The sequence below is a fragment of the Gobio gobio genome (assembly GCF_949357685.1).
Source record: "Gobio gobio genome assembly, chromosome: 2".
Lineage (NCBI taxonomy): Eukaryota > Metazoa > Chordata > Actinopteri > Cypriniformes > Gobionidae > Gobio > Gobio gobio.
The window spans coordinates 42031981-42057467 of NC_137098.1; the positions used below are offsets into that span (position 1 = coordinate 42031981).

Genomic DNA, 25487 nt, shown 5'->3' on the forward strand with positions numbered 1-25487 from the left:
AAGTCTACACCGCTGCATGTAATTACAGTGCCATGTACTTGACTTAAGACAGTGGTTCTCAAACCTTTTTGGTCATGGTTTTTGGTTTTAAACCTTCTGAGGCCCCTATGCCCCAACATTGCATTTTACTTTGAATTGCAGAAATATTGAAGAGAGTTAAGTGAGGCATTTAAAAGCAGCAGACAAAAATAGTCTACAATTTGGCTCTTGCTCCTTTCAGCTTAAAGATTTAGTAAACCTTCTTGGATTTATCAGAGGTCTCGATTTTGTACAATGTCTTCCATATTCAAAATGACACAGGATCATTTTAGCTATAATCAACTAACCCTCATTCTTGGTTGTAGCTTTAGCAAAATTCTTCTTTTTCAAATCATTTCAGGCTGTCTTATAGTTCACAACATTTGCATATTTGCGCAATGCGCTTTTCTTTGTCTTTTAAGTGACTGAATCCACAAGTTAAATACCATTGAAAATATGCTTCCCCTTTCAAAGAGCTTACAAAAGAAGCAGACACGTTACACACCTTATAATCAGCACTGCCATTAGGGTTGGGTATTGTTTGAATTTGAGCAATTCCGATTCTTATGCAGAGAATCAAATAAGGAAATATACTGTCTTTTGCAAAACATTTTGTTACAGCTGAATACCATGAACATAAATCAGCAACCTAAAGAACACTTATATGAGGAGCTTTTGCCTATGTTTTAACAAAAATAACACGGCTAAAACAACTAGACTTACTAATATATATATATATATATACTTTGTTAAAGACAAATGAAATGGTCAATAATAAAATAAGAACAAATAAACAAATCAGCAATGGCACAAATAAATACAACTGAACCAAGTTCAAGAAATCAAATATAATCAATGTAAAATAACACTGCTCTTTTTATAACTAAAATAAAGATTAATCCTTATTAAAGTTACTAAAGTTATTCAGTCAAGATCAGTGACTTTACTGGGATATTTTGACAATTTTGTGTATATTTGTCCGTTCAAGTGCAAAAAGACGCGAAATAGAATTCATGCACACTAATATGAGAAGCGAGTGCATCTTATTGCGCTTAAATAATTTAAAATCACTTTAAAATGTGCACACAGGAATTGATAAGTGGAATAGAAATGTAAATTGTATAACAAGTATCGATTCCTGATCTTAAGTATCCAATTCCAGGATGGGAATTTGATTCCCAACCCTAGCTTATGGTGCGGGCACAGCTAGTTCAGTGTGCGACCTGGCTAGGTCCTCCGCCTGATCAGATATTTCAATCTGTATTGATTTCTTCTTTCTATCTTGTATCTAGATTTCTTCTCTTTTGTTCTCTCTTTTTTTTAATGCCTGCTTGTATATGTGTGATTCTATTGCAATGAACTTACAGTATGTCAGGCTTGTTCAGAAGATGCAAAGGCAATGGTCTGATTCTGAAGAAGAAAGATTCAGTGGAATAATCATTCGGTAACGCTTTATAAAAGCAGAGCACCAACCTCTTTTCGCGCACTTGACCGCCATTCTGCAGTTCTTCTGCTGATCTCCCGCACCCCACTGTTTGAGAATCACCGACTTGAGAATCCCTGACAAATTATAGGGAATTCCTTTTTTTTTTATATGAATTACATGAGAGATTGAACAAAGATGAGAAGTCAGCATGCTGAAAGTATTTATTTATTTGAATAATACATTTGTGCTTTAAGATTTCAATTCACCTTGACTATATTGTTATGGAAAATGAAAGTTGTGACTGTCACTTGTGACTGAGGTGCTCTTGATGGATAAGGTGATAAAAATTGGACACATTTTAAAACCAAATGAAAGAGAAGTTCCTTTCAGCTATACAAGTCAATTTAATTCTCTGACCCCTGGTCACCCTGCATTTGTAAACGGGTCTTTCAAACTACATCATATGTATCTCTGAGCTCTGTTGTGTGTGTGCTCTCAGGACCGCGAGAGGCAGAATGCACAGATAGGAAACATGGTGGAGTTCGCCATCGCTCTGATCGGAAAGCTGGACGGCATCAACAGACACTCCTTCAACACATTCAGGCTTCGCGTCGGTAAGTCTGACTACACAACCCTCAATTCTACATCACTGTTAATGACTCAGTTATTGCTTGGGGTCCGAATGAATACTCCACCATCAGGATGAAGGACACTTTATCTCCAGGTATTTCAAGAGATATTTCATTTTAGACAACTCCATGAACCAATATATACAGGATGTAGCTGTAAATCTCATTGAAAAACAAAGGCAGCTCATAAGAGAGAACTCGGGCATCTTCAGCAGCTCAGGGATAACAGATGCGCTCGGGAACTGGCATGAAATGCTTCATAAATGCTCCTTTTAAGAGTCTGAGAACATATCGCCCATCTGTGGCTGAGATCTGATCAAATTATAATAACAGATACAAATCCCCTCTAAAAGATTTTATTAGAAAACAAAAAAACGCATTCCAGCAGTCACTTTAGGATGAAGCTCACTGTATCAAGTGCAATCAAGTCTGTGAGCCAAAATTATATTGAGATTCAAATACTGTCTCACTGTCACTTAACAACAACAGTTCAGGGCTACATGATTCATTGAAATAAGAGCTTTTATAGTGTGATTAATGGCGTCGCAAAGGCTGCGATTGAATTAAATAAACAGATGCCCTGCGTGTTTTCGAGTGAAGTGCGACACTGTGTTCTTTTACACGCAAGCAGCTCATTATCATAGTGTTTTCATAGTGTATGAAAACATAGTGTTTTCAGCATCTCAGAGTGGCTTGGATCTCAGTAAATGCTGGTCCTTCGTGCGCATGTGTTTGGGTCACTTATAACAAGCAATTGTGAACAATCCATCTAACCATCTTCACATCTTTGAAATTAAGAAATTAAGACATCCATAAATATCAGTTTTGTCATTTAAAAGTTGTACTATTATTATTGCATTATCTTAAACTCTTTTATTTTACAGTGAAATGTTACAATAATAATAAAATGTTTTATTATTTTATAATCATATTGATGTTTTCCCCTTAAAAACTTTGGACTAAGTGCATCAAACCTTTTTTTATTGCCTTTTAAATCACATTTAGATTCCCCCCATATCATGCATGATTATAGCCTGGCTCCGCCCTCCTACGTACTTCCGCTCAATTTTCATTTTCCTTCAGTACTCCGTCTGGGACTGCGGTAAATTCTCTGGTTTTCTCCGGTCAAATTTTAACCGGTCCAATCAGCGAACAGAGGGAGTGGCTGAACACGATGACGTTGATGTTGTGCGCTAGTTTGAGATGACACATGTCACGACCAAACGTTAGCGATTGGTTATGGCAGATCCAGAGTGTCTCTGGACAGATCCAATAGTTTTCAACTTTAACAAAGTACCCGCCTTCAAGGAAGTAAACGCTTGGCAATGGAGAGTGGCCAGACTCTCTGTACAAATGAAATGTACGCGAGTCTGGAAGGACGATTAGTACAGTCACAGTAAATGACTGGTGCTAAAGCATGAATTCATACGCAGATATCATGTAAATGTCATGTTTTTCCATTGATCTGCATGTGTGTGTGTTTGTGCAGGTATAAACCACGGCCCAGTGATTGCTGGGGTGATTGGAGCCAGGAAACCACAGTATGATATCTGGGGAAACACTGTGAATGTGGCCAGCCGGATGGAAAGCACTGGAGAGCTGGGTAAAATACAGGTAGGGATTGAATCACTCTTACAGTACCTCACCGCTATGATAATAATTCTCTTGTCATTTCTAGATTTTCAAAATAGCTAAGTGATTTGCCCTCATGAAAAGAAGATCCGTTTTTGCTATGACGTGTGTTTGTGTGGCAGGTGACAGAGGAGACGTCAGATGTCCTGCAGAAGCTGGGCTACTCATGTGAGTGTCGTGGCCTGATCAATGTGAAGGGCAAAGGAGAGCTCAAAACCTTCTTTGTGTGCACAGATTCCAGCAAACAGCAGGGCATTGGTCTGAGCTGAGACCGAATCCTCTGCCTCTGACAGCTTCACACACACACACAGACTCCGGACCTATATGTGATCTCTTTGTTTTCTTTCGAGAATGTTTTATTGCTACTGGATTTGTTTCTTTAGAGCATGTCTAAAGAACCGCACATTCTTTCTGAACATGTTAGAGTTTGTTTTGGCAGCATTTGGAGACCTGAAACTCTCAGATATGCAGCAATATATATATATATATATATATATATACACACACACACACACATCTCACACGAACACAAGCTGAACTGAACTGATCCTCTTATGGGACACAAGCCACAGACAGTGGGTAACTGAGTTTGCTGAAGGAAAATACTGGTTCTCAGTATTGCTCTCAGACTTTCTGGGTACTGCTGTCATAGTGGCCTTGATCATGTTGGGATTTAGACTGATTTGGGATGACTGAGCTGGTCGGCAGAGGGGAACACCTGACTCACACAAACCCATTATCAAATATGTGAAAATATCTAGAATTTCTTCAGTCGTTTGAAATAACGTGTCCTTTATTATCAACCTTTCTGTCAACTTTTGGACCAACAAAATAGTGGATGCCTTTTCTTGCTTGAATCTACATACTGTAAGATGCTTTTTTGTTGTATTTTCTTTAAAAACAACTGCCAAGTGGTTTGAATGCCAAATTTTGACATGCAGTGTTGATTTGCTGTTGCCTTTGAGTTGAGAATGTGAATGTTGGAGATGGGCCTTCCTTAGCTTCATAATATGCCACAGATGAAAACTATTAAGGAATGTTTACATATACTGAAATTAAATGATCTAAAAGTGAAAGTGTACTTTCATCGATTTCCCATCATCTTGACCAAATAGCTCTGTGGCTTCTCTCGTCTAAAGTTGTATATTTACGACTGGATGTACTCATGCATCTTAGCTCACATCGCAGTAAATTGATTTGCTCAAATGGTCTCAGCTTCTGTTCCGTGAGAATGCTTAGTGAAAGTGGGAAGTATTTGTCTGATGAATTCAGATTGCAATTCTTAATTCTTATGCGCCTCTCTGGGTTTTCAGCACTCGGAGAGTGTTACAGTGTGACTGAATTTACATGTTTTGAGATTGTGTGCTGCTTTTCTGTACCGCAATGTTTGTGAGGCACACGCCTGCCGTGTCCTCTGTTTTGTATGCATTGTTACAGAATAAATCATTTTACACTTTACAATACGCTTCCTGTGTAGCATTTTGAAACGCATACCTGTAGGTCATAGGTCGCATGGGACATTGTGCAGAGTGATACTGTATAGTTGTACTATAACAGATCAATTATTTGTTGCCTTACCACAATAACAAATCTGAGAGCGTTACAAAACACAAACCAACATTATTTCCCAATGGATGAGTTCAGACAGGAATATTGCTTTTAATTTAAAAAGTGCATTTGGTAATGTTTGTCATTGAAGTAATATCTGGCATTGCCAAATATGAAGACTGATTAGAATTACCCTTATTTCTTCGTAAACAAAAACCTTTATTTTGGCTTCAAATCAAAGCGTCAGTGGTGATACATGTAATAACATTCGGAGGTCTTGGTTTCATTTCCTTTAAGGTTTACTCTTAATTCTCCCAAAGCATGATATGATTTGTGATCTAGCAGAGAGCACAACTGATGCTATGAACCGCTCTCAACTTGAATCATTTATTCAGACATTTACAAGTGCTATCCGCTGACATTCTGTCATCATTTACTCACCCTCATGTTGTTCCAAACACACAAGACTTTCATTCATTCATTTTCATGAACACGATATTTTGAATAGTTCCATAAGTCCACACAACCAGAACTTTCACACATAAACAAAATAAATACAAACATCATCCTTATAAATCGAGCAGTTTAATTCAAGTTTTCTGAAGAGACATGATCGCTTAATATGCTTTAACAATTTAGGCTTTTATTTACGTATTAACAATGATCAACACATACATAGAGCACATCAAATATCGTAAACAAAAGCTCAAACTAGCTTCCATTTACCATATTTGATGTGCTCTACGTATGTGCGTTGATCATTGTTAAAGGATTAGTTCACTTTTAAATAAACTTTTGCTGATAATTTACTCACCCCCATGTCATCCAAGATGTCCATGTCTTTCTTTCTTCAGTCAAAAAGAAATTAAGGTTTTTGATGAAAACATTCCAGGATTTTTCTCCATATAATGGACTTCAATGGGCTCCAAACGGTTCAAGGTCCAAATGACAGTTTCAGTGCAGCTTCAAAGGGCTTTAAACGATACCAGATGATGAATAAGGGTTTTATCTAGCAAAACGATCAGTTTCTGCAAGAAACCGAGCAGTATTTATGTTATTATTTTACCTCTTTTCAGACGAACATGATCATCTCTGAGCTCCGCCATAACTTCCGCTAAGTGAGGTAAAAATACGAGCATGGTCATAGATGTATACGTAGATGCCTCATTAGCGCCTGCACGGATCAGTAGAATGAGGCATCGATATATCTATGACCACGCTCGTATTTTGACCTCACTTAGCGGAAGTTATGGCGGAGCTCAGAGATGATCACGTTCGTCTGAAAAGAGGTAAAATAATAACATAAATACTGCTCGGTTTCTTGCAGAAACTGATCGTTTCGCTAGATAAGACCCTTATTCATCGTCTGGTATCGTTTAAAGCCCTTTGAAGCTGCACTGAAACTGTCATTTGGTCCTTAAACCGTTTGGAGCCCATTGAAGTCCATTATATGGAGAAAAATCCTGGAATGTTTTCATAAAAAAACCTTAATTTCTATTCGACTGAAGAAAGACATGGACATCTTGGATGACAAGGGGGTGAGTAAATTATCAGCAAAAGTTTATTTAAAAGTGAACTAATCCTTTAATACATGAATAAATTAAATCTGCTCTTCAGAAGATTTGGAGTACATCACTCGATTCATATGGATTACTTTAACAATATCTTTTTTTGCTGCGTAGACTTTCAATGGATAGACAAAAAAATGTGTTCTTCATTTGTGTTCTGAAGATGAACAAATGTCTTAAGTCTTTTTTTTTGGTGAACTATCCCTTTAAATGAGCGATTTCTGCATCAAGTCACTTGCTAACGTTCAATTTTTGTAACTTAAGAACGGAAATACACAAAATGCTTAAAAAAGGATGTTTATTTAATGAAACAAAAGTAGATCAGAAACAGCACCATTACGGGACGATCAGGAATAAGCAGACTGCAGTGATGGAGGATCTCAACACACACCCTCCATGGGCTCAATTATATCTCCCACTGAAACACAGAAAACACATTTACCTTCATTATCCTGTTAATGTCAGTTTAAAGCAGTTTCCTAAGCAAGGTCATCAACAGTCATTTCACAAACAAAACAAGTGAAAAAGACGGAGTCTAAATTGCTGAATATTTCTTGTTTGTGCGGTGTGTTTGTTACCTGTGGTCAGGTGTGTGAACGTGTCCTGTGCGGGATTGTAGGGTAGTGAGATACCCATGGCCTTTCTGATCCCATAAATGCTGCACACGTCAGCAGGGGTCACCCGACTGGTCAAATTGGCCAGGTTACCTGTAACTTTCTCCGCTGCAATAAGGATAGTGGGGGTTAGAAGTTAAAAAACTCTGCAACGTATTTCTGCTTTAAACAGCTGCTGAAAGCCACAGGTCTGTTAATGTGCAACAATACTGACTCACTAAAATTCCTTGAGTAAGCTAAACTAAAAACATTCAGTTTGTCTAGCATTATCTGAAAGAGTGAGAGCAGTGAACCTGTCGTCAAAGGTCATGTTGTGCGTTTGCGCTTACCAAGCTGCAGCTCTTTAGCCGTAGGAACCAGTAGGCAGATGACGTTTGGTGGCTGTTTGGCACTCAGTCTCTCTTTCTGAACCTTCTGCAGCTCCCTCAGCAACACCGTTGTCTCATCCAGCTTCTGTTGGAAATGCTCTGCTTCTGAGAATGGGGAAGAGGAATTTTTACTGAGATAAAGCAGTTGTTAAATAGATGAGGAAAGGGCTCACGCATGTTACTGATGCGCTGCGTTACATTCCACTGCTGAGGGAGGAGGATCATTATCAGTTCATCCAGCATAATAGACATGAAAGATGCATCTCAAGAAAAGAAAAAGTTTTTTCATAAGATCTGATCGCATCTAAAATGACTAAACAGGATTTATTATCCATATTTCAAACTAAACTTTCAGAAACAGGGCCTTCTCACCTTCTGTGTTGAAGCTCTCAGGAAGGTCAGGATTCAATCCCACAGAACTGAGAGCCGTCACACTATCACCACTGCTGGGCTCTGACGCAACAACCTACAGAGACATGCGTGCAAAGACATGAAAAGAGGGGCATGCATTGACTGACACAGGCCAGAAATGTGTTAACCGTAAGACTTCCGCAGCAGGTCAGTGCAAATATCTCAAGTCAAATCATGTCACTTTTTCATTTTTATTGGACTATGTCACTAGATAAATGCTCGTTGCTCTCCTTCAACCCAACAGTCTATGGATAAAACCATGAATTATCCACTAGCTATACTATGTGATGCTTAGACTGCTAAAAACAGTGTTGAACAGTAGCACCACCCTGCTAAGGTATGCTAGCTGAACCGCAGTCAAAGACGTCTAAGGCTGCACTATGTTCATAGATGACCCATGCTTACCTTTCCTTCCACAGCACCCTCACACACATACATTAGTGTGAGTGAAGAAAGAAGTCAAAAAAAGACAGAGGGAGAGAGTGTGTGTGACTGGGCAAATATTCGTTCCATTAGTGTGTGAAAGTTGGTTGGTGTTGTTGACACAGCTGCTGCAGAGCAGAGAGTCTGCGGTCCTGACGCTGCCTTTAAATACCGGGTTTGTGTCTTTACTTCCACTCAAGTAAGCTGTACTCTAGAGTGCACTTTATAGACATTTTAATCTTATTCTGAGGATATGCGAGCGTTTTACCTCGGCATCATCTGTTGTGTCTACTTTCGCCACAGGCTGCTCCATGGGCGGATTATCCTGTGGAAAACAAAAATCATTCAATCAAACCAGAAATAATCATCTAGAGCAGATTTAAGTAAGCTGCCTATATGAAAAGAATTCAATTGGATAGAACATAATATATACTTTTAGTGGTATATAATGGATTAAATGTGTTAGTACATTTTCACTAAAGACATGCAGTAATGAGAATGCAGTGAGATTTCTTACAGTTTCTGTCACTTTCAGTTGTCTCGAGTGCTCCCCACTGGTCAAAGCATCCAGGATATTATCTGCTAACCTGCTCATGTGCTCCTCGGATTTAGCAAGGTAATCTGCAACGCTACACATACACACATCCAAATTATAATTGTGGAATGGAAGGGGAGTGGTGGAAGAAGAGCAGATTCTATGGCTGCAACTTGGTCATCTAAACCAATTAATTGGATATATTTTTTTATATGGGTGATTCCTATCACACACACACACACACACACACACACACCTTTCAGATTCTGGCTGACTGCTGTCCTCTCCATAGAAGGAGTAAATAAGATCGGAGTCCTCTTTGCTGGTATTGGAAAAACTGGAGTCATATGAGGGAGCATATGAGCTGAATGGGCCGTAATTCATATAGGTAACTGCAAACAAAGAGAGAGAGGCTTGTGGGGGCTTTTACACAATTTATGGAACACAGACTGATTCCAGTAATAGTGATTAAAAAAAAAAAAAAAGGTCTCTCAACCACTCTATTCCCCAACACCCTGATTGGTTTCCTAAACTTATTTTAATCTATGGGTACTCTTATGACTCGTTTCCACCGAGCGGTACGGTTCAGTACAGAAGGCAATTTTTGCCATTTCCATTGTCAGAAGTTGTGAATGGTACCCTAATTCCATTGGGGTATCTAAGTAGTCCGGAACTAAAGGGTGTAGCTAGACTCAATGCAGAATGTTGATTGGTTGACAGAGAATCGTCACTTGCGTGTGCTTTTTCAGCTGTGTTTTTCCTTTGAAGCCTTTGCTCAAACAAAGTGTGACTTCTTGTGACAACAGCCACATGCTGAGAAGCAAGAACAAGATCTGCCTTATGTCGTCCATTGTTGTTTACAGTGTCACTTTCTTCTTCGTGCGAGAATGACGTCTCTCGCTACACCACCCCTATCATAAGTGTACTGTTGGTGGTGGAAATGCAAGCTATATCAGGGTTTACGGTCCTGAATCGTACTGTACTGAACTGTACCGCACAGCTTGGTGGAAACGAGCCATTCATTTCTGTAAATTAAAAGTAACTAAAATAAGTTTTAGTAGCTGAATGTTCTTCAGGCTTCCCACTCTTTTAAGTGAATTTACATGACTCTTCCAGTCATTTGTAATTTACTGGATTAATACTAAGGATGTGTACTAATGTTTTTTTTTTTTTGCTTGGCATAAAAACAAGTGTATTTATAGAAGAAAAAAATGAGGCTACCTCAAGGTTTTCAAAAACTGTGAAAAGCCTGGTTCTTTAAATGAAACAGTTGTTGGGAGGGTGGGGGTTAAAATAATAAATATCTTGATTTTGAGTTGTTTTATCTTATTTTAAATAATTTTAGGTCACCTTGAGGGCCCCAGCCAAAATCTATAGAATACAATGAGAGATTTATAAAAGACAAGTTTTGAAACTACATGGTGCAATTCTTTGACTTGACTCTAAACCTTTCAATTTTGATCAAACAGCTATAGAGTTCTACATTTTCCCATGACCCCAAGTGAGAAATGCCCATGAAAGACCTCGATGCTGTGAGTGCTTTCCAGAGCAGTGCTGTGTGGCTGCTTATAAAAATCCATGGCTTGATCACTTTATATGATGAACAGATTGAATTTAGGCTTTTATATAAACATTCATCAAATGTAAATTCAATCTGTTCATCATATAAAGTGAAACTTTGGACTAAACCACTCAAATGAAGCATCAAAGTGTCAGTTGCGTAGCTGTATATGAAGGGACAGAAAGCTCTCCGATTTCGTCAAAAAATATCTTCATTTGTGTTCCGAAGAGCTTACGGGTTTGGAACAACATGAGGGTGAGTAATTCATTACAGAATTTTCATTTTTGGGTGAACTATCCCTTTAAATGGAAGGCTATGATATTCTTCTGCCTAATACTCATGATTTTAGATATCATTCATGTCACAGTCATGTCATATTCAGGGTTTAAAATATGAACAATATCAATACTCAACTTAGCAAGCACCACAGATGACCGACAGATAAAAGATACAGATGAGTAGAAAGTACAGCCAACTGATTTTTTTCTAATTGACAGCAGGAACAATTGGATTCTGGAACATAATATTACATTCCTCTGGCAGGTATTCAAACAGAGATTATAGCACACCCTTCCCATGATCTTCTCCGCATGACTGAAGGTAAGGCCACAGAGTGAACCTCACTGCTAATAGAGACATTTAATTCATCAAGTCATATTTCCAGGAAAATGAATACGAGTACTGGTTTTAACGGAGTACTTGAGACTGACACATTGTGAGATTGAAGTAGTGGGAAAACAAGTGAAGAGTGAATGTATATTACCTGGAGTAACCATGTTTCTCTTGTCCTCTTTGAAACCCTGAAGGGTGTTTATTCCAGTCTGCAGTCTACCTCCCATCATGCCCAATTTGACTGGGCAGTATCCTGGATCTAGTATGAAGCATAATAAACTGTACACGTTTTGTTCACACGTCTAACATCTGATTGTTTTCTTTAACACTCATTGCCACCAACCTCCAGCGCTCAGGTCAGCGGGGTTCAGGATTCCCAGAGTGGTCAAGCCATCAGATGTCCTTCTCTCAAACTCCAGCTGCTCAAAAGAAAAGTGACCGTTCATCATTTATTATCTGACATGCTCAGTGAATGATCTCACACGAGTGCTGTGCAATAACACGTGGTTCATCTTCTGTTTTACTCATACCTCACACTGCAGACTTCTGTTTGAGAGTTTTCCTCCAGACTCCGCAACAATCTTCTTGATCTCCTCCAGGTCTTTCTCTGCTTGGCTCTTCTGAGCATCATCCTTACTGTCCCTGTTACACAAACGTATTTAGAGTAAATAAATCCCCACATATGAGGCATATCATTCCTGAAACGCCTAATGAACTCGGATGTCAGAGCAGTGATTGGTTAAATTATGAATAATCCATAATAGATCAGTCAAGTGTGTGGTCTCTGTGGGCCTGTTCTCAAGCCTCTACCTGATCCTGTGGAGTAGTGTACAGGAAGAGGATTCATCCTCCCTGAAAAGCTACAAAGTGTGTCTGAGTGTGATCTCATGGGCCACAGATGGCATACAAGTCACAACATGTTTAAGCATTCCAAGACTCTTGCCCACTGCAGCAGCCAAGCCGATTTACGTAGGCAAGCAACAAAAAGAGAGAGTAAAATAGAGAAAGACAGTGAACACCCCGGCAACACCTTGGAATGTATCACTGGCTTCAGTACAACAGCAGAAGCCCTGAATGCAGCTACAAAGCCAATGTGAATAGCTGAACAGTAAGAAAAAGAACCATTTGATAATCAATTTTACTGACCATATCACCCATTTAAGTACAGTCAACCAGACAAGAATCAGGACTGGAATCAATTGTAGTTTAATGGCAGCCAATTCATCACCATGATTAAAGTCTGATATTTACCTTTTGAATTGAAAACCATTTCCAGTCAAATATTTTATGGATAAAGTTTTCTCCTTTCAAAATTGTGTCTCAATGTAGAGTTCTGGAGAAAATCTGAGGTTTATCTAGAATGCCTATTTCCACTGAGGTAAAGGCTGTCATAAGATGCACAAGTTGAGACAGATTTTTTTACACGTTGTGTGCGTCTTTGATTTGCTCACGTCACTTAGATCAGCAGAGGTTAGAATTTCGGTCTTAAACCATACATTATGTCGAAGTAACCTGACAACTGGCGAGAAACCTGCAGGCAATTTTACTCACATTTGGCAGTTGGCAAGTGTTTCATATCCTGCCTGTGATTAATATGAACCATTATTTTAAGAATTATTCTGAAAAAAGGGAAAAGATTGGTTCATTTTCAAAGCAACATCAGGATCAGACTAACTGAAAGGAAGTTTCTCCCAAATCTCAACTGAAAGCGAGAACATAACTGCAGTGTGCAACTACAGCTGGTGCGGAAGCTAATATAGTTTTTGTTTTTGTTCTTGGTGTGAACCGGCCTTTATTCTAGACAAACTAGAAATAGATAAGAAGTTAAAAAAAACTGAAATATATGATTCATTCATACCTTGGAGTATCTTTATTGCCTACACGGGGTGATTGTGAGTTGTCACTTGTGTCCATGACAGAGGAGTTCTCTTTGGCAGGGTCAGGGTCCTCGTCTCCATCCTCTGCTGAATGACTGCTGGACCTCTGCAGGCCAGCCATGAACTCTATGCTCTGCTTTAAACTGTCCAGTCTCTCCTAAATGCACACAAAAAGTTCATTTTCAACATTCCCGGTTTGATAGATTTGAATGGGTATAACTGAAGAGAATGGGATAATGGGATCATATTGTACATGGCACATCAGCGCCCTCTGGTGTGAAAACTTACGAAATTGTGAAAATGGCTACATTCGGTTTCACCAACTATACCACTATATGCAACTATATCTCTAAATGTAATACAAATTCCAATACAGTTTTTTTTTTTTTTTTTTCACTCACTGTGCTCAGGATCTTCATGCCAGAGTGAAGGAGTTTCTTTGCTGCTTTGTAGTAAATTGTCTCTGGTTTGTTGTAGATCATAGCATTCTCACACATCACTCTGAAATCCAGCTGTGGGGAGAACAGTACAGCATCACCTTATCAGTCAGTATTCAGTATATATTCAGTATAAAGGTTCATATTTGAAATCAGCCCAAACACATCCCTCCCTTCATTGCTACACCACCAAAATAATGCAATCCAGGCAACCACTAACAGCTTGCGCGAGTATGGATGAATCGGCTGAGATTCAACAACAACAGTATATTTTGGTTTTGTGAAACATGGCAAAACCAATGTTACTCACATATCGAGCAGAAACAAAGCAACCTCGGCATCCGTCTGAGGCATTCCTGCTCTCAACGTCTCTACAGTGCTGGAAAGCTTTTCCAATATTAACACAGGTCCTAGCTCTTGCCTGATCGTAACCCTTCTTATTCCAATTATATTCCTCTGACCTTTTCCTCTTTGGTAATATCTCAGCTATCTTTCTTTCTACAAATGTCACACTTGCTCACTTTCTCTCCTCCCCCGCCATGGCAACAAAAGTGCTTTGGTGCTCAATGGATTGGTCCGATCCACTTTGTTTTTTCTCCTATTTACACAGCCAGGGGTGCGTTTCCCAAAAGCATCATTAGCCAACTATGGTCGCAAGTTCCGTCGTTATCAACATAGTTCAACTAGTGTGTGTTTCTCGAAACCATGGTTCGAACGAACATTCGCAAACAGAATCACAAAGTTGCGTGGTTGGAATGACAGCTCTCGACCTGTGGTTAGAAGCATAGTTTCTTGTTTGCATGACATGTGGACTTAATAAATCCTTATCTTGAGCAAAATAGGCAAGCTGACATTTTGTACAATCTATTTTATTTTGAATACATACAAATGTCTTTTAGTTTGTCAAGAGATTTAAAGCACCTTTTTTGAAGAGTGCGCATGTGCGGACGTGCTCTAGTATGTAACGAGCCGATTTGAAACTGGAAATAAAGCAAAATAACTGAGAAAAATAATAAGTCCTCAGGTACCATGTCCATAATTTATAGCAAAAAATCTAGCATGAATTCGATCTCAAACTAATTCATTAAAAGCAGTTATTACTCCACCACCTGCGTGACATCATCAACCACAAGGTTGAACGACAGATTTGCGACAATACAGTTTTGGGAAACAGTCGTGACTAGCTAGTTGATTTCTTCAACGATGCATCGTACTATGGTAGTTCAGCAGTGAGTTACGTCGTTGTACGGGAAACACACCCCGGGACTGTGTAAATATGGTTTTTTTTCTCCAGCACATCCACACAGAACAGAGATTATGAAGAAAAAAAAAATCACTTTTTTTTTTTTATATGGTTGTAGATTAAAATTTCTCAGATTCTCAGAAATTGTTTAATGCAGCTTAGTGCCAGTCTGTGACCTAGTAACAGCTGCAATGATGATCATATTACCTTGAGCTCCTCAAGTGACTGGTATTGCTCCTTCTTCACTTTCTCCTTCATAGCACTGAAGTCCATGGGTCTCTTTATAATGAGAGAGTATCCTGGGGCAATCAGGTCCGTCACAGGGAATGAGAAGAACGCACTAGGGTCCTTCCTGCAATAAACAGCAGCGTTCATTTGTGCCTCAGAGATGAGTTTATTCAAGATCAGCACTGTAGTTATATATTACAGTTCAAAAGTTTGAAGTTGTTTTATTAAAGAATTTAATACATTTATCCAGCAAGCACTTGTTAAATTAAAGGCACAGTATTTACGTTTTTCTGCTAGAGGTGGCTTTTTCAGTCAGTTAGTTCATGCGTTCATGACCTCAAGGCTAGATTATTGTAATGCTCTACTGGGTGGTTGCCCTGCTCACTTAATAAATAAACCAAATGTCCAAAATGCAGCAGCTCGAGTTCTTACTAGAACCAGGAAGTATGACCGTATCAACCCGGTTCTGTCAACACTGCACTGGCTCCCTATTAAACATTGTATACATTTTAAAATCTTGCTTATTACTTACAAAGCACTAAATGGGTTAGCTCCCCAGTACTTGAGTGAGCTCTTAATGCATTATACTCCATCACGTCTATTCCAGTCTCAAAACTCTGGCCATTTGAGAATACCTAGAATATCAAAATCAACTGCAGGCGGTCGATCATTTTCCCATTTAGCACCTAAACTCTGGAACAGTCTTCCTAGCATTGTTCGGGAAACAGACACACTGTGTCAGTTTAAATCTAGACTTAAAACACATCTTTTTACTATGGCATACACATAAAACATTTTCGCTCTGTCTCTCTGTTTACTGTAGTCTGCCGGATCCAGATCAGATGGTGGACCTGCTCCTAGACATGACCAATGCATCCCTGAAGTGTCAGCAGAGACCGTGTCAACTAGACTCTTCCCTGTGAAGGCCTCCTTTCCTTTCCTTTCCTTTCCTTCCCTTCAGATAAAAACACACATGCACACATACGTATTCAAACACGCTTGCCTATAGGCTGAACACTTAATGCTTGCGCACATGCCGTCGTCCTTTTTTTCAAGGATTCACCTTTTTGGGGGTTTGCGTGGAGATGATATAGTTTCAAAACTATTTCAAACCTATTTCATGGTTTGCATTCTCCGGCCATCAGGCGCTGTTTCCGTGCGGATGGGGTCTGGAACGCATTAGGGTTTTTATTTTGGTTGAAGATGGTGTTGTTTAAATGGCACCAAATTAAATAACATTCTCCAAAAGCTAAATTTAATTTCCTATTATCACTGTAAAGCTGCTTTGAAGCAGTCTGTGTTGTAAAAAGCGCTATATAAATGAAGGTGACTTTATTTGATGAATTAAAATTGTGGGGTAACGCAGCATAGTTTTACTTGGTAAAAACAATCATATTAAAAATATACTTGAGTGTGTTGAAAGTTGTTATAACATTACTCTGGTGTTGTCACTTGGTGGCTTGTATGGTGGAGAAAATGCTGTGTTAATGTAACAACAAATAAAGTTCTTCCTGATTATGCAATGTTTGCCACGTGACAAAATAGTGCTGTCTCTGATGCATGGTACAAACATGTTACTCGCAGTAAATCAAGAAAACAATAAGACTAAACTGTGTTGAGCTATATAACAATGATTTGTTTTCTGTCAATGAAAGTAACCAAACAGTTTCTCGCCTGTCTAATAAAACATTATAATGTCTAATAATATATTAAAGCATCTTTGGTGTTTCCATGGTTTCTATGAAAGTAAAGCTGGAAATCGGCGGTAAGGCGGATATGACGTCATTGACAGGCGACACAATGACACAGGCCGTTACAATGGTTAAAATTGCTGACTTCTCTGAACATTGTTGGAAACATTTGGGATAATGCAACAAAATACATAATATTGTTTCAGGGGTTTTTGGATATTTTAATCCAAAAATCGTACATATTGTGCCTTTAATCAAAAGTGACCGTAAAGAAATGTATAATGTTAAAAAAAGACTTCCATTTCAAATCAATGCTGTTCTTTTGAACTTTCCACAAAAAAATATTACGCAGAAGTGTTTCGAACATTGATAATAATGATAAATGTTTCTTGAGCAGCAAATCAGCATATTAGAATGATTTCTGAAGGATAATGTGACACTGAAGACTGGAGTAATGATGCTAAAAAACAGCTTTGCCATCACAGGAATAAGTGAAGAAAAAGAAAAGTGTTATTTTAAATTGTAATATTTCACAATATTTCTACTATTTTTACTGCATTTTTTGGTCAAATAAATGCAGCCTTGGTGAGCATATTAATATACTTGTACATGAATGTACATTAGATATATATGTCTAAACAGGTTGTCCTCAGGTTAGCTAAGTTTAGTCCTACCTCTGGAGTTGTCGGATGAGCTGACTCAGGGCCTCCTGTAGAGGCGTCTGCTCTTTTTCTGAGGAATTACAAAAGCCATAATCAACAGATAATTAGCACAAGAACACAATCATTCATAACAATAGCATACAAAATAGATGAATCCTAAACCGTGAGAGCGTTCACTGCTTTACCTTCCATTTTGGCAAGTGAGGGGGTGAGGGGCTTGTCCTGGGAAACATCGGAGCGAGCAGGAGTTCTGCTCTGTTCATCCCAGTCTGGATCCACAGGGTCTGGGCCCTTTCTTTTTTTGGTCATCTATGAGACACATTAATTGCTTAAGATGTAGTAAGCACATAAACAACATAGCAAAAGCAAGCACCAAATAAAAAATAAAAAAAACAGTATTCATATCTCACCTTTTTCTTTTTGTCAGCCGGCGACACTGGAGGACTGGCTCTGTCTTTCTCGTCCTTCTTTTTCTTCTTCTTTTTCTTGTCTTTGTGTTTGTCGTAATCTACCTGGTCGTCATAAACACTCTCGAGGCTAGGGCTGCCCGTGGTGACCTCATTCCCAGCCACTTTTAACACCAGCTTCAGAGGACGCTCAGTGAACTCTTCAATGCCAGAAACACAAATGAGTTGACTACTTTAAACACCTCTTTCTGACTCACAATGTGACCATTAGCTCAAGGAATTTAGGTGCTATGCTAAAAACCTAAGCTAATAAATACAGAAAACCTCGTTGTTATCACTAATAAATAGCTGCCTCTTTTGAGAAGAATTATACTTCTCATTGCGCACAATATGAATAATGTCAAGATATGTTATGAAAGATCCACTCTTTAAAACCTGCAAAACAATTCAAAATTACTGAAGCCCAATGCACTTTCCTCTGGTTCTAGCAGGGATTTGATTTAAGACATTAATGGGAAAAATTCTGATTCTGCCTTGGTTAAGCTGATGTTTTGAGCAACAGCTGCTATTCCGGAGCAAAACAACCAAGCAATCAGCTCAAGCTACAGGGAACACACACACATCATTCTGTATAAACCAACTACAAAGCGGAACATTTACTGCATTAAAAACACGTTGTGTACATCAGATATCAGACTGCTAACGTTACTCGTCCACTGACAGCATCATAGAATGAGTGCTGCTTCAGTTCCTGTGAGTTTATGATGGAACGTAACGTCAACTTAAACAGAAAAATATATAATATCCAGCCTGATTAATGAATCGTGCGTGACCTACCGTCGTGTGTGTGCTTCTCAGATTTGTGTTTCTTGTGCTTTTTGCCCATAATTTAAAGTAATGCCGGTGGTTCAGTCAGGTCAGTGCTTGACCAGTCTGCTCTTTGTTTTGTGTCGCTAAAGATTTCAGAGCGCCTCTTACGGAGCTACAGGATTCAAACAGCGGCGTCTAGTGTTCGGTGGTGTGAACTACATGTAACACCAATAAATCCTGTTTATGTCCTAATTTGACAATAAACTGACTGCAGTTCCATACACAAGTAGTTCCATATATAATAACAGAGTGAAATGGGTTTACATAAAAATAAACAAAACATTTAGGAAAAAAAAATCAGCCGACTATACAACTATAATAATTTTACAACTACCGTTACATACCGCTAAGAGGCGCCATTGTTATGATTCAGATCAGATCAGATCAACAGCGTCCCCCCAATGCAAAGCCCTAAACCGATAAGAGCCTTTTTTAATGTTGAGTTGTTGACACATAGAAATAGCAACAAAACAACAACAAAAAAATGACTTCATGCTGTTGTTCCATAATATATAAATTGTTGCAAAGAGCAAAAAAAAAAAAAAAAACTTAACAAATTCACACTTCCTGTTGGGAATTTTTGTTTGCATATGCTGGTTAGTAATGTTTTAAAGCATGGCAGTTGTTTTGAGCTTGTTTAAGATGGTCCTTGGCTGGCCATGAGCTGGTTTAAGCTGGACTAAGCTGGTCCTAAGAAACTAGCTCCAGCTCCAGAAAACCAGCTCATAACCATCTAAGAACCATCTCAAACCAGCTGCCATGCTTCAAAACATGTAGGCTATGGCTATGTACTCTATAGTAGGATACCACAGCATCATACTCAGAGATTTGGTGTGGACATGTCACTGTTTGCATTTCACTGTCTTTCGTATGGCAGATATGCATGGATTTCTGGAAAGTCCCCATACCAATACAGTATGACCCACAAACAACAAAAAGTTATTACTTAAGTTTTCCATCTAAATTACATACAAAGAATGTAAATAATTGCACATAAACTATACTGTGCTTTGCTTTATCCGTATCCTACCAATTAGAACATTGTTTGAGCTCATGTTTTCATTTCAAAGCCAGTACAACATGGTGTTGAAGTTTGAAATAAGTTTGTATCTAAGACTAAGTAAAGAAACATAAACTCATTCAGACCCAGCAAGCAATTTTGCGTTTAAAAGGCATCTAATAGCCATCCAAACACAGCCCTGATGTCTAGGCTAAAACAAGGCAAAATTTGAGCTGTTTAAGATTTTATTAGATGTCTAACCATAGCCCAAGAATAGACTGTATAGTCATCTAGGATATGAACATGTCAAAGAAATTAAACCAAACACCTTGTAATCACTGTTGACTTTGCTTACATGATGGAATATCACACATCTCGCAAGTTATTTTGGCAAAAACGACATGTAACCAAATTCAAGGTTTCTTTTACAAGTGGGATAATTATAGCCGGACTATATCGGGTCTATAGTTAACCGAGATGGTGAAATGACGGCTATGCTTGCTGGGAGAACTTCTGGATACCAAGAGTCAATTATAAAAAAAATATATATATATGTATATATATATATGTATATGTGTGTGTGTATACTGTATATATATATATATATATATATATATATATATATATATATATATATATATATATATATATATATATATATATATATATATATATATATATATATATATATATATATATATATATATATATATATATATATATATATATATATATATATATATATATATATATATATACACACTGTGAAAATAAATCTGCGTTGTTAATCCTTTTGATCTTTTGTTTTAAAAAAATATAAAATTCTAACCTTTCAGAGAGTAAAAAATTTAAATGGGGAGGGGGAATCTTATTATGAAATAAATGTTTTTCTCTAATAAACATTGCTCACAATTAATCATACCCTTTTAGTCAATACTTTTTGCAACCTCTTTTGCCAAGATAACAGCTCTGAGTCTTCTTCTATAATGCCTGATGAGTTTGGAGAACACCTGACAAGAGATCAAAGACCATTCCTCCATACAGAATCTCTCCAGATCCTTCAGATTCCCAGATCCATGTTGGTGCTTCTTCTCTTCAGTTCACCCCTCTCATTCTTCTATAGTGTTAAGTTCAGGGACTGGGATGGCCATGGCAGAAGCTTGGGTTTGTACTCAGTGACACATTTTTGTGTTGATATTGATGTTTGTTTTGGATCACTGTCCTGTTGGAAGATCCAACCATGGCCCATTATAAGATTTCTAGCTGGGACAGTCAGGTTTAGATTTTTTTTATCTGTTGGTATTTGCTAGAATCCATGATACCATGTATCTGAACAAAATGTCCAGGATCTGTGGAAGAAAGATAGGCCCACAACATTAAAGATACAGCAGAGTATTTCATTTTACACATGGGTTTATCCCTGTGTGCACCAAACCCATCTTGAGTGTTTGCTGACAAAAAGCTATTTTTATTTTTTCATCTGACCACAGAACGTTTGAAAAGTAACTGACACTACTGGAACTTCAGATGGGACCTGGTTCTGTGGTCAGATGGAAAAAAATAAGCTTTTTTTCAACAAACACTCACAGGGATAAAAAAAAGTACCCCATGTGTAAAATTAAATACTCTGCTGTGTCTTTAATGTTGTGGGCCTATAGGCTTGACTGAATATAGCCTATATTTTAGTTTACTTATTGAAGTAATTTCTATTCACATTTAACTGAAACTCTAACTTCATTTAAATGAGCATTTTATGTATAAAATGACCCATGACCCTCAATCAATCCTTCTCTAGTATGGCTTAGGCTTTCTGAAAGTTGCCATTATCTCTAAACTGAAACTCCCTCAGGCTGTTCTCCAGGCAGTCTGTGATGTGATTTAACTCATCTCAGCCCATCTCATATACTGTAGCCTTTGCTCTTCTCTCTCATATAAACCCACAAACACACACACATACTTTAATGGCCATATAAGCTATGCTGTATCTATTTGCAACAGGCCTTAAATCTGAGGAAAGCTATCCCTGTTTGAATAGACATGTTGGACTTAATCTTCTTTTCCATCACATACATTTTGTAATGCCATTTCACACTGGCTCTGGTTTGCTTTGAATCCCTTGAATAATTATAAGTAATATTACAGCTATCCCCATTAGAAATGAATCCCGCTATTGTAAAAAGTCTTATTTTAAAAAACATGGCTGTATATAATATATATACAGTGAGGAAAATAAGTATTTGAACACCCTGCTATTTTGCATGTTCTCCCACTTAGAAATCATGGAGGGGTCTGAAATTGTCATCGTAGGTGCATGTCCACTGTGAGAGACATAATCTAAAAAAACAAAATCCAGAAATCACAATGTATGATTTTTTAACTATTTATTTGTATGATACAGCTGCAAATAAGTATTTGAACACCTGAGAAAATCAATGTTAATATTTAGTACAGTAGCCTTTGTTTGCAGTTACAGAGGTCAAACGTTTCCTGTAGTTTTTCACCAGGTTTGCACACACTGCAGGAGGGATTTTGGCCCACTCCTCCACACAGATCTTCTCTAGATCAGTCAGGTTTCTGGCCTGTCGCTGAGAAACACGGAGTTTGAGGTCCCTCCAAAGATTCTCTATTGGGTTTAGGTCTGGAGACTGGCTAGGCCATGCCAGAACCTTGATATGCTTCTTACAGAGCCACTCCTTGGTTATCCTGGCTGTGTGCTTCGGGTCATTGTCATGTTGGAAGACCCAGCCTCGACCCATCTTCAATGCTCTTACTGAGGGAAGGAGGTTGTTCCCCAAAATCTCGCAATACATGGGCCCGGTCATCCTCTCCTTAATACAGTGCAGTCGCCCTTTCCCATGTGCAGAAAAACACCCCCATGCTTCACAGTAGGGATGGTGTTCTTGGGATGGTGCTCATCATTCTTCTTCCTCCAAACACGATAAGTGGAATTATGACCAAAAAGGTCTATTTTGGTCTCATCTGACCACATGACTTTCTCCCATGACTCCCAGGGGAACCTTCCGTGCCATGCATGATTTCAAACCATGACGTCTTAGTGTATTACCAACAGTAACCTTGGAAACGGTGGTCCCAGCTCTTTTCAGGTCATTGACCAGCTCCTCCCGTGTAGTTCTGGGCTGATTTCTCACCTTTCTTAGGATCATTGAGACCCCACGAGGTGAGATCTTGCATGGAGCCCCAGTCTGAGGGAGATTGACAGTCATGTTTAGCTTCTTCCATTTTCTAATGATTGCTCCAACAGTGGACCTTTTTTCACCAAGCTGCTTGGCAATTTCCCCTTAGCCCTTTCCAGCCTTGTGGAGGTGTACAATTTTGTCTCTAGTGTCTTTGGACAGCTCTTTGGTCTTGGCCATGTTAGTAGTTGGATTCTTACTGATTGTATGGGGTGGACAGGTGTCTTTATGCAGCTAATGACCTCAAACAGGTGCATCTTATTTAGGATAATAAATGGAGTGGAGGTGGACATTTTAAAGGCAGACTAACAGGTCTTTGAGGGTCAGAATTCTAGCTGATAGACAGGTGTTCAAATACTTATTTGCAGCTGTATCATACAAATAAATAGTTGAAAAATCATACATTGTGATTTCTGGATTTTTTTTTTAGATTATGTCTCTCACAGTGGACATGCACCTACGATGACAATTTCAGACCCCTCCTTGATTTCTAAGTGGGAGAACTTATTGCAAAATAGCAGGGTTCAAATACTTATTTTCCTCACTGTGTATATATATATATATATATATATATATATATATATATATATATATATATATATATATATATATATATATATATATATATATATATATATAGTACATATAGTATTTATTCATTTTTAATGATATATTATATACAAGTTTATTACATTTTTTAAATAAATATTATAATAGTATATAAATAGGGTACAATGGGGCTAAAGGCACACCTTAAGAAAAAATTGCTTTTCACTACTCCTATAGTGTATTATATACAGAAAAATCTATATGTTTGTATTGAACATTTATGGAGCATTTTGGATTTATGGATTTTGTGTGAAAATAAATCATAAAAGTGGTTTATTTTATTTAAAAATCTTAAAAATGTATTGGGTGTCGAGGGGGGCCTTTTACCCCACACATGGGGTAAAAGGCACACAGTATTGATACAAATACCTTCGCTAAAATATGTTTTCAATAATGTCTAAGTTAATACTTGTTCAAAACAATCACTTTAGCAAGGTTTGAACTATTTTCTGTTTATTTTGATGAATAAAATAATTAATTCTTTATCAATAAATATGCTGTCATTAAAATATGTTAATATAGAAATAAATCTGAAAAATATAGAAACAAAATCATAAAAAAAAAGTAAAGATTCTGAAAGCATTGAAGGATATCCCATAATAACTTAATATAGATTTACAGTAGTAACAATACTATATATTTTTATTATATATATATGATTAATATCACATTTTTAAATATGATGGTTTCATTATAAATGTGGTGATTATCTCTAAGGTGGACACCCAACTTAATATATGATACTTACTTACAATCGGAATCTAACCATGTCATGTCTTATGTTGCCTTTTGCCCCAACAGCAGGGGGGCCTTTTACGCCAAATACCATCCTTTTACATATTCTTCCGTTATTGAAAAACTGTTGTTTTAATTACCTTGAACAAAACTGACAAACATTAACAAGACCTTTGTTTCAAAATATATTCAATAATTCTAGCGATTCTCAGTTGCTACTTAAATCTACAACATTTGTAGATCAAATATTAGATCTACATAAAACATCAAATATTAGATCAAATGAGCACAAAATCAACTTTGCGCTGCTGCCTGTAATCACGTCAAAGATCAGACAAATTTCCACGTGGATCTTGAAAAGCGGATGTTTTGGAAAGTGCTGAGGCAAGTTGTGCCATCTAGTGGTTTAGAGGAAAATACAATCAAAGGAGCCTTTTACCCCATGGAGCCTTTAGCCCCGTTGTACCCTAATGCTGTTAATTCTTTGAATCATATTCCAGCCAAGGGATTATGCTCTCTTATGCTACATTAATGGAAAACAAATGGAATTTGACGACTATATCGGTCCAACTTTAACGAAGAGATGTATCCAAAAGCACAGGAGCAGGTGGGTCAGTTCCATTTTCTCCAAGTCAATGCCTTTTAATGTCTTTTGAAAACAGTGCCTTGAATGGATTTTGCATCAAAGCAGCCACAAGCCTTGGGGACAATCATCACATTTGTTCTGGTGATTCATTTTATCATTAATATCAAACACAGGGCTGGTCTTGTTTTTCCCTCAACTTTGAACATTAAAGGGACCCAGAAGGATGACACGGCACAATTATGTATCAGTTTCACTGACGCACTAAAATATATGCAATCATCTCTCAAAACTCCCTAAACTGTGGAACCCATTTGCACTGTTTACTCAGCTGGTGCTGTGACTAATTTGACTTGCTATTGTGTAGCATTTGCTTTCTATTTTCCACATATGTGTGTAAACAGGGCTAATAGCGTTTCTGTGATTGGGAATGACACTAGCCTTAATTTTGTATGTTGGACATGTTCCATAAGTCAACGAAATAAAATCTGGATTTGCCTCAGATGGGTTTTTTTTAGGATTCTAGGCCAGGTGTTCTTTGAAGTCTTGAAGTCCAGCCTGAGGTAACTGTGGGTCTGCTCAGTTTGGCTTTATATTTATAGCGAT

The 25487-nt window shown here is 37.9% G+C and overlaps 2 protein-coding genes across 2 annotated transcripts in view; one reads left to right on the forward strand and one right to left on the reverse strand.

Annotated features, from left to right (window-relative positions):
- Nucleotides 1–5164, forward strand: part of adcy7 (adenylate cyclase 7) — a 55979-nt gene extending 50815 nt beyond the window's left edge. The window contains exons 24-26 of the mRNA XM_079810930.1: nucleotides 1944–2058; nucleotides 3563–3687; nucleotides 3828–5164. Coding sequence (XP_079667056.1) covers nucleotides 1944–2058; nucleotides 3563–3687; nucleotides 3828–3974 — 387 coding nt within the window. The 3' untranslated portion in view covers nucleotides 3975–5164. The remainder of the gene's footprint in view (nucleotides 1–1943; nucleotides 2059–3562; nucleotides 3688–3827) is intronic.
- A 1939-nt stretch (nucleotides 5165–7103) lies between these two features.
- brd7 (bromodomain containing 7) lies at nucleotides 7104–18865 on the reverse strand. The gene is made up of 17 exons (XM_079811179.1): nucleotides 18728–18865; nucleotides 17894–18090; nucleotides 17669–17792; nucleotides 17496–17553; nucleotides 15110–15254; nucleotides 13624–13734; nucleotides 13204–13379; nucleotides 11876–11987; nucleotides 11689–11764; nucleotides 11497–11604; nucleotides 9429–9564; nucleotides 9155–9266; nucleotides 8906–8962; nucleotides 8176–8269; nucleotides 7765–7908; nucleotides 7400–7543; nucleotides 7104–7239 (listed from the first exon to the last, which is right to left on the reverse strand). The coding sequence occupies exons 1-17, from the start codon at nucleotides 18774–18776 to the stop codon at nucleotides 7202–7204; spliced, it is 1881 nt and encodes a 626-aa protein (XP_079667305.1). The 5' UTR covers nucleotides 18777–18865; the 3' UTR covers nucleotides 7104–7201.
- Between the last annotated feature and the right edge of the window lie 6622 nt (nucleotides 18866–25487).

Excerpts from the sequence above, each read along its gene's own strand:
- brd7 (XM_079811179.1), bottom strand. The coding sequence starts at position 18,776 with ATGGGCAAAAAGCACAAGAAACACAAATCTGAGAAGCACACACACGAC. Across the intron at positions 11,765-11,875 it reads ACAGAAGTCTGCAGTGTGAG|CTGGAGTTTGAGAGAAGGAC; the intron begins GTATGAGTAAAA and ends TCTTTTGAGCAG. Across the intron at positions 9,565-11,496 it reads GAGAAACATGGTTACTCCAG|TTACCTATATGAATTACGGC; the intron begins GTAATATACATT and ends CTTTGTTTGCAG.